The sequence below is a fragment of the Sporothrix schenckii genome, assembly GCF_000961545.1.
Source record: "Sporothrix schenckii 1099-18 chromosome Unknown Cont44, whole genome shotgun sequence".
Taxonomy (NCBI): Eukaryota; Fungi; Ascomycota; class Sordariomycetes; order Ophiostomatales; family Ophiostomataceae; genus Sporothrix; species Sporothrix schenckii.
Window position 1 is genome coordinate 1,273,596 of NW_015971145.1, and position 9,353 is coordinate 1,282,948.

General features: G+C 54.0%; 3 protein-coding genes across 3 annotated transcripts; 1 reads left to right on the forward strand and 2 right to left on the reverse strand.

Moving 5' to 3' along the window:
• Positions 1-1,081: 1,081 nt before the first annotated feature.
• On the forward strand, positions 1,082-2,881 carry SPSK_08932 (ammonium transporter MEP1; the record flags this gene model as incomplete). Its single annotated transcript, XM_016735517.1, has 3 exons — positions 1,082-1,151; positions 1,225-2,148; positions 2,211-2,881. 3 exons carry the CDS (start codon positions 1,082-1,084, stop codon positions 2,879-2,881), a joined length of 1,665 nt encoding a protein of 554 aa, XP_016587147.1.
• A 2,154-nt stretch (positions 2,882-5,035) lies between these two features.
• Positions 5,036-7,372, reverse strand: SPSK_08648 (uncharacterized protein; the record flags this gene model as incomplete). The annotated part of the gene is made up of 1 exon (XM_016735239.1): positions 5,036-7,372. The coding sequence occupies one exon, from the start codon at positions 7,370-7,372 to the stop codon at positions 5,036-5,038; it is 2,337 nt and encodes a 778-aa protein (XP_016587148.1).
• Positions 7,373-8,100: 728 nt separating this feature from the next.
• Positions 8,101-8,367, reverse strand: SPSK_10156 (uncharacterized protein; the record flags this gene model as incomplete). Its single annotated transcript, XM_016736707.1, has 2 exons — positions 8,101-8,229; positions 8,281-8,367. The coding sequence occupies 2 exons, from the start codon at positions 8,365-8,367 to the stop codon at positions 8,101-8,103; spliced, it is 216 nt and encodes a 71-aa protein (XP_016587149.1).
• Positions 8,368-9,353: the final 986 nt, after the last annotated feature.

A 9,353-nucleotide genomic window follows, 5' to 3' on the forward strand; every position in this document is an offset into this window, starting at 1 on the left:
ACTTCTTTCATGCGTTTCTTTTTCGTGCCTCTGTCATTAGTTTAAACAACCACTGGATTTCGATTTTACCTTTTCGTTTTCAGACCCATTCCTGCCTCTGACGGCAAACAATTACACACACTATTTCGGGTTCGTCCTCAGATAGCCCCCGGACAGTCCACAGCCTGTCCTTCGTTGAATCCCTTCCCTTGTTCCCTCTTCGGGCGCACCGCGCTCCTTACGCCTACAAAACTCGTGTGGAGAATTCCGTAGGTTGTCGCAAGATGTCTGTCACCCACGCGCCTTCCCGTTGTCGGTCGCTTCGCTCTTGCTCTTTTTGTTTCCTAGTATTTTCTCAGCCGTTTTGGAGGAAAGAGCAATTCCGTAGTGTGCAAGGTTCAATTCCCCCCCCTTCCTCCCACCCCGGTCCAGGACTGGCAAGATCCAAGCTTGTGGCCGGTGGCTATTTGCTATTTTGTTTTCTAAGAAACATGTGTAATACGTCCTTCACCCCCCCCCTTCGTTCCTTCTCTTCCCTAGTCGCGCCTTCCCTCTTATCACCCATAGTCTTTGGCTGGCTTCCTTTCTAGAGACAATCCTCGAATGGGTCCAGCCCCATTCTGTATTGTTTCCCATATTTCGTACTTTGTACATATAGATGCTGTGTTCCGGAACCTTTTCTTGTTCTTTGTTTTTTGTTCTCCAGACTTCTCTTCTCGACCTCCACCTCCATCTCTATTCCCTCAACTTCTGATCTCCGCGTCTTCATCCGCCTGCTCGCGTCCATTTCATCTTTTGCATTCCTTACGACGTGCACACACTTCGACAACCTACGCTCCTTTCTCGTTTTTTTCCCCTTCTCGTCTCATTCTTCACTACTCGCCCAGTCATCATCGCCATCTAGACTGGTTCTTTCTTGTATCTCGACCGTTAATAGTTCCGCCAACCATAAACTGTCGTACCAACCAGCAGTGACGATTGTTACACACAGGCAACCAAAAAGGGCGTTTTTACGCCTCTTTTGCCCTCACATACGATACTCAACCGACACCAGAACCGCAGCCTCTCACACTCTCATCCTCCCCTACAAACCTCATCCACCATGTCATATTCCTGGACCGGCGCGCCGGCCGTCTTCAATGGCACAGATTCTGGCACCGGCGGTGATTCCGGTATGTGTAAACCGTCTGCATCGGGTGACGATAGCATTTTCTCTTGTCCTCGAGGTAACTAACAGCCTCAAAGTCAGCGAAAACCTCAACCAATGGTATCAATCTGGTGACCAGGCATTCATCATCGTCGCCTCTTGCATGGTCCTCATCATGGTACCCGGTATCGCCTTCCTCTACTCCGGCCTCGCAAGACGAAAGTCGGCTCTCTCACTGATCTGGGTCTGTATGATGTCGTTTAGTGTGATCGTCTTCCAGTGGTACTTCTGGGGCTATTCGCTCGCCTTCAGCAGTACAGCAACCAACGGTTTCATCGGCGACTTGCACCATTTCGGTCTTCTCAACACCCTCGCTGTCCCCTCGCCCGGCTCGCCTCTCATCCCCGAGCTGCTGTACTCCTTCTATCAGATGCAGTTTTGTGCAGTCACTGCGGCCCTCGTCGTTGGCGCCACGGCCGAGCGCGGCCGTGTCATCCCCGCCATGGTGTTCACGTTCTTCTGGGCCACCATCGTCTACTGCCCCATCGCCTGCTGGGTCTGGAATGTCAACGGCTGGGCTTTCAAGTATGGCGTCCTCGACTATGCTGGCGGCGGCCCCGTCGAGATCTGCTCTGGTGTGTCCGCTCTAGCCTATTCGTGGGTGCTCGGCCGCCGCAACGAGAAGATGATGCTCAACTTCCGCCCGCACAACATTTCTCTGATCACGCTCGGCACCATCCTGCTCTGGTTCGGCTGGCTGGGTTTCAACGGCGGCTCTGCCTTTGGCGCTAACCTGCGTGCCACCATGGCCTGTTGGAACTCGTGCCTCACGGCCATGTTTGCAGCCATGACCTGGTGTCTGCTTGATTTCCGCCTGGCCCGTAAATGGTCGCTGGTCGGCTGGTGTTCCGGCACCATTTCGGGCCTCGTTTCCGCCACGCCTGCCTCGGGTTTCATCACGCCCTGGGCCAGCATCATCCTGGGTATTGTCACGGGCATCGCTTGTAACTTTGCCACCAAGGGTATGTTCATATACATATTGCCTTTCCAATCTTTCATGACACTTTCCTCTAACACCCAACAGTGAAGTTTGTTCTCCGTATCGATGATTCCCTCGATGTGTTCGCGGAGCACGCTGTCGGCGGCATGGTCGGCCTTACGTTCAACGCGTTCTTCGCTGCCGACTACATCATCGGCCTCGATGGTGTCAACAACGGTGTGACCGGCGGCTTCATTAACCACAACTGGCGCCAGCTCTACGTCCAGATCGCCTATATCCTCGCTGCCACCTTGTACGCTTTCACCGTATCCGCCCTGCTCGCCAAGGCGATCGACCTCGTGCCTGGCTTGCACCTGCGCGCCAGCGAAGAGGCCGAGCTGCTCGGTATGGACGACGACCAGCACGGCGAGTTTGCGTACGACTACGTCGAAGTCCGTCGCGACTACCTTGCTTGGACCCCCGCTGAGAAGGATCCCAAGGAGGACGGCATCCGCATCATCCCGCAGCACGGCATCGAGGGCCATCAGATGCTCATGAACGGCACCCGCCCGCCATCGTTGGCTGGTGCCTCGACTGCCGATCAGGAGGAGCGTAACTACCTCAACAGCCAGAGCAGCAACGGCAAGGAGAAGAGCCTTAGCGGCAGCAACAGCCAAGGCATCCATCAACATCTGCATGCCATCGCCGACCAAGAGGATGCTGTGCAGTCCGAGAAGGTGGTTCTACCATCCTCGCCACCCGCGCCGACGCAGTAGATTGTCTTGCCTTCTTATTTTCCTATCTCACATTTTTCTATCAGTTCCACATCTGCCTTCTCTCTTATTCGCCACCCATCCTCATTTGGATTTCAGGTTAAATCCAATATGAACAGGATGGTACGGTTCCATCTTCAGATAAAAGTCGGTCCTGTCTATTGTCTATTTTGTTGCATACTGCAGCGTTTCTTCTTGTCTTGTCTTAGCAACCATCGCGCAGCCTTATCGTCTTTTTTTCATTGTCTTTTCTATCTTAAATCTTTATGGGGAACACATGTGCTTTTGGGACCTACGATTTTTTTTTTTGGATGGCATTTTGTCGAATGGTCAAATACCCACTCGCTAGCATATATACTTGGATTTTCCTTTCGTCCTTCAGAAAATACATTTCTTTACTAAGATGCCGCCTCGGATCGTCTTCTCCCTAGCACCTTATTATCTCTATCCGTATCTAGTTTCTCAGAGTCATAGCCAAGCCTGCTGCGTCAATCTTGACACCACCCCATTATCACGGGCCTTTCGGGACCGTTCTGCACATAACTTACGCAGACATATCATTTCCGTTCGAGCAACACCTCTGTCCCTGCCTACTCAGGATGGTCACAAGACTGTCCACTGTGCAGGTAGGAAGTTCTCATGACAGTGTGGACCACGGAGCCTGGCCATCAATCTGACGCAGCTCATCTAGTGCCGTCTTAGCCGTCCGTGACTGATGCGCTGTGTTTGATTCTTGTTGTGGTCCAGGTCCGCCCTCACGACCATCAGCCTTAGCAGCGCCACGGACAATCGAAAATACCACTGCAAAATGAGAAAGAAACGCTCCATTGCAGCACGCAGCATGCAGCATACAACAGGGCCACACAATGTGATACGACAGTGGCAATCACCAACGTATATACGAGATGCAACGCCCAAATCGTCCACTGATGCCAGCTCCTGTTACAATTTGTCCAGTCAACAAACACGCAAACACTTGCCTTATCTCGACAAATCAGAGGGCCCGAGCTTTACTTTCAGAATAGCTCCGAATTGGATACAACGTTCGGCCCGGTTCCCAAGCGCAGTTTTCTGATCAGTTCACCCACTACTGAAAGTCGTAGCCTCTTGTCTATGCATTTTACGCTACAGAGTGCCGAGTACGACATAGAGGGCATGGACATGTTGTCTCCTTTCGAATTTTGGCTTAGGCTACCTGCAGGAGGAACTGACAGCAAGGGCGGCATCTTATCTCTGCAGCAAATTGCTAGGATGCGGGCGGCCCACGTCGGGGCACCGGGCGAGCCAGTCGCTGGGCGCTCTCCCGGGTCCCACGGCCCACGGCCCACCGACCTTTCCCTTCTAGGCACTTGCAGGCCATCCAGCCTTATCTCTTCCTCTCAACAACACCTCATCCAAGGACGACTCGTAAAGATACGGACAATCAGCACTTTCACCCCTTCCTTTTTCTCTCTCTCCTCGATCGAATACTCCGTACTCCGCGTTTGCAGTCATTGATAGCTCCATCGTCCCCAGTCATCGTCTTGCGATCTCGCTCTAGGGTCCTTTCCATGCACACGCCCCCTCCTTTTCAAAGGTCCTTTGCGCCATTTCTGTTTTTTGTTCTTCTTTTTTTCCTTTCCCCATGGTTCCTTTAAACTAGCCTCCAGTTTTGCTTTCTCGGCTCCGCCGTGTATTTTCACAGTTCACTTCTGAAGTGTGAGGGGATCCTGCTGCCCTTACCACATCGACCACGTCGACCCCTGTCTTTTCTTTCATCTCGCCTACTCCGGTACTTATGTGACAGCCTTGTCTCCCGGGTCGGATGATCTACCCGCTTTTTTTTCTTTTTCACGATCCTGTGAGCCGTCTGAGTTTTCACGCTGGGAAAAGTAAAACGAAATGCAAACAACCTCCGATGTTCGCTCTTCAATATGAGGTCACATGCTTCATGACTTGACATTCTCCGGCCATATATCCGGCATGGTACCTTCAAAGTTTGAATATCATGTGCTCCGTAGAGGTTACAAATTTTTACACGGCCAACCATATTCCTATCATGGTCACATTCTTGTTAGTTTTCATCGACATCGTATCTAATGATCATCTCAGGCTAACGGTCCGTTGGCCTCTTCTTCTGCCAGGCGATCATAAATCATTTAGCACATTCACAGTCGTTTAGAGGCCATCCATCTCCCTCTGCAGCTTCTGCAGCCACTGCAGGACCTGCCGAAGGGTGGGCCGGCCATGAGCCGACTTTTCGACGGTTGATCCGTCTATGTTTCGCTCAGCATGTTCGTCCTCGCCGATGACATGCGCTCTGATGGTGTCGTCGTCGTCGTCGTCCTTGTTACCATCTTCCTTCACACCGGCAAGTCTTGCATTCCGTTCCTTGACCCACTCGTCGCCCTCGGCCAGCTTGATTCGCCAATAGTCACGCGCCTTCGACTTGAGGCCGTCGCCGACGAGCTCATAGGATGGCTCACCATTGCTTTCGGTGGCGGCGGTTGTTCCGCGAGTACGTTTTAAGTAAATCTTGCTATTCTGGCGCATAAATTTGCTCTGTTCCTTGGCACCAACGTCACCAAAGCACTTGAGGATCATCGACTTGACATCCGGCGGCGTTAACCGGAATGCTGGGAACTCGAGCTCCGGCTCCCGTGGGTACGACATCCACACGGCGCCACGGTGGGGCGCGCTCATGCCTTCAAAGATGCACCACAGCAGGCGGCCGAGCATGTAGACCATGGAGGCTTCTTGCTCAGACTTGGTCAGGCAGTTGTAGACTACGTTGTAACCATATTCTGGATTGCTGTATCTGGTGTCCTGCCCGAGGCGGATCAGCGGATGCCGGCCGATTTTGCTGAGCGGTGGTGGATGGACAGATGTCTTCCAACGCCCGGCCGCGTCCACGGCCTTCGCCGCCGCGGCCGCTTCGTAGCAGGAAATCAGCCTCTGCTGAAACTGGAAGCTAACCTCCTCTGGGATGCCGTAGACAGTATCGTCGTCGTTGTCAAAGGCGATTACTCGTATACTCTCAATGTAATCAACCTCGGGCGCCGAGAAGCTGCACCACACGCCGCGCTGTTCAAAGTCAACGAGGCCGGCGTTACCGGCGGGTGCTTGGGCCGTGAGGACGACATTATCAAGGCGCAGATCCGGGTAGTAGAAGCCGTGGCCCTGGTACCAGACGTGGCACATGGCCTCGGTAATCTGGCAGGCCCAGCGCAGTTGGTCGGCGTAGGTGAGCTGGCCGTGGATGCGCAGTAGAGGCAGGGCGTCGCGCAGCGAGCCAGCTTCGTAGTAGGGCATGGTGAAGCCAATAACGCCCAATTTTTTGCCAAAGAGGCATTCTTTGGAGATGACGTGCAGCGGGCGCGTGAGGACACCGTCGTGCGGCGGAATGTCCCTGAGCAGCGCACGCAGCTCCTGGTACAGGTATTTGACACCACTGGTGAGCGACTTGAGAATGACGAGCTCGGGCTCGAAAGACCTACCCTCGACCACACCTTCAAACGCGTCCTTGTCCCGGCTGGCTCGCTTGGCGTTGATGATCTTGTTGCCCTTCCTGCCCTTGCCGTGGTGCTTGTTTTTGCCCCCTCGCGTGACACGATCGCATTCGCCCTCGTCCTCGTCTGTGTTCTCCAACGCTACAGGCCAGGAGCAGACCTCGACGAGGCTGATGCTGTCGTGCATCTGACGCACCAGGCGCACATTGAGGATACTGATCTCCGGTGGCAGTGGCCGTTTTGTCTCTTTCTTAATTTCGGTCTCGGTCTCCCACGACTCCTCCTTGTCCTTGTTCTTTCCAGTACCAACGGCACCAGCACCATCGTCGCCGCCATCTGACAAGCCCCACATGTCTTTGAGCGCCCTGTAGGACATCAGGTCGCCTTCTAGGGCGTAGTTGAGCGACACGTTGACGCGGACCTTGTGGATGTGGCAGCACAGGTTCTCGATGAGAATCATTGAACCAAAGGGCCCGTTCTTGTACAGACTCTCCACCGTCTCGGGCTGCAGGGCGCCCTTTGGATGTACTGTGTGCCACTGAAGAATGCGCAAGATGTACCGGGCGATGCCGAGGCGGCGCACACGAGGCGCGTCCTTTGTGTGGTAGGACGGGCTCATGTCCAGCAGCTCGCGCAGCAGGGGCGGGTAAGCCGTCTGCTCCTTAATAAAAACATCGAGGTGCATGGGCGGCGGTCCGCCGGACTCGAGGAAGAGCGGGTAGGCGTAGAACTGCGTACCAAAACCGGCGCTGCCGTCGATGCGCCACAGGGGCCTGGCGAGCGGCGCTAGGCTGTCGATGCGGTTCCGGGGGTTGAGCTGTGAATAGCGCCAGTCGGCGGCGTCTATAACGAGCTCGTTGGCGTCTTCCTCGCCAGATGAGGGTGTTTCGTAGCCCTGGCCATAGTCGCCAAAGTGACTGCTGAGGTCGCTGTCGCTGGCAGTCTCTTCGCAGAAGGCGGCCGTCGCATGGACGACATCATGGATGGCACCGAAACTGAATTCCATGTTGGGTCAGGAAACAATAGCGCCTCGTGCAGCGCCTCTGAGGCCGATGCTTGGCCAAGAGAGATACCTTGGTGTTCTCCGGTGTTGGGTGCTTCGAGATTTCCATCAGTTTCAAGAATCGATCCAAATGCGCTTGACAGACGCCGTGGAAGGAGCGCTGTGGATACTGCGATGACCACCGTCAGCTGGCAGCCTGCCCTTCTACCTGCGCTTGTGACTCCTTCCCTCCTCGACGGCCCTGCCTGGCCAAGAGTGAAGGCAGAGTGGACTAGGCTCACCTGGAAAGAGCACTGGGGAAGTCGGAACTCAAATTCACCTTCGCAGCTTCCGTTGTGATTTCCCTCTGGGATTCGCTAACTGTTGCTCAATCTCGTTCAAGTGGGCCCATTGTTTCCCGGGACAGAGGGAAAGAGGACAAAGAACAGCCGAAGGAAGGAACAACCAGTGTGCGTTTCGGTCAATAGATACGAGCAAACGAGTTGTGTGCGGTTTCGCGATTGCCGCCGAAACAGGAAAGAGCGGGCACAAGACCGGGAGTCGGAAGGAAGGCAAAAGTCAGGGGCTGCCCGGATCGCATTTCATCTCTGACAACGGTAGTAAAGCCCACCGAACAAAAGGACGCCAATGTCGTCATCACATTGGGACCACCGCATCCGAGTCTTCGGTTGTTCGTGATTGTATGTTGCCTTGTTTTATGTCCGCAGCAGCTGGCCGGAGGGTGGCTCTTTTTACGGGCCACTGCCGACATCTGATTGGTCGACGACGATCGTGAGATCCTCCTCACTTTTTCCACGTACGCTTCCCGTCTCCGGCTTTATTCTTCCATCTGGGAAAACATCACGGCGGCCGGCAGCAAGCTACACCAAGCGGCTACCAATTGAAAAGTCGAAGAATAACTGGAAAAGTACCGTGCCGCAACTAGGATTGGGGGCACCGCTCTGGCTGGCGTCGGGATAACGTTTCGAGACGAGCTCCAGCAACACGTCACGGGACATCATTTTCTCCCCACGGCCTTGAGCAGACAATAAAAGTCTATATTGTTTTTCTGCACATGGAAGGCAGGTGGAATTTCCGTGTAACCATATTTTGGGACGATATGAAGCGTTCTGGTCCGAATGGGTCACAGCAGGACGTGTGGCCTGGACATCCGCACAGCTAACCGAGGTCTCATCACATGTGACAAGATACACCGAGTGTTTTCACGGAAGCTCGATGTTGACGTTGAATCGCCAGACACTGCCTTGACTCGGACGTATCTAACGACTGGGGGTACAATTTAATGAGGCGAGAAAACAAACTGAGATATGCAGAAATAGATAGGAATGCGGAACAGCAGACGTGTATATAAGTATGGCAGTGCATTGTTTCACGTTGACGCTTATTTAGGGATGTGGCAGGTCCGTCATGCCGGCATCGATGAAGAAGATAACGGGGTAGACAAGGCGAATGAATGGACAGAATACGAGGGCGGGTGAGAGCGGAAGGGTGGAGGCGCAACACTGCAAAGGGAGCAAGGATGCCAAAGAAGCAAAACAGGAAGCAAAAGCAAACACAAGAGAGAAAGAAACCTTTCCCTTTTGTACTTGGTACTTGTCAATTGACAACCACGCCGAGTGACACTAAAAAACGGGTCGGTGGACCATACGGGCTGCATCCTGGCCGCAGCCCTCCCATTTCGTCATCGTCCATTGCCGGCCCCGTCCTCGCTCCGTGTCTCGGCACATGCTATCGCTGGGTTTTGGATTTTCGGTGCCGAGAAACGAAGAGGCGTAGTGACAGTACGAGCATTACATATGCATCGCACACCAACACCGATGCAGGCATATGCAAATTGGCACAGCGGTATGGAGGTGATGCATACGGTGGGGGAGGAGCAGTGGGAACACGACATGGGGGGGGGGGCTTGCTGTTTTGTTTATCCAATATCCAGCACCCAAATATGCCCGGCATCGTTTGACGTCGGCTGCAATAAAGCAGAAAC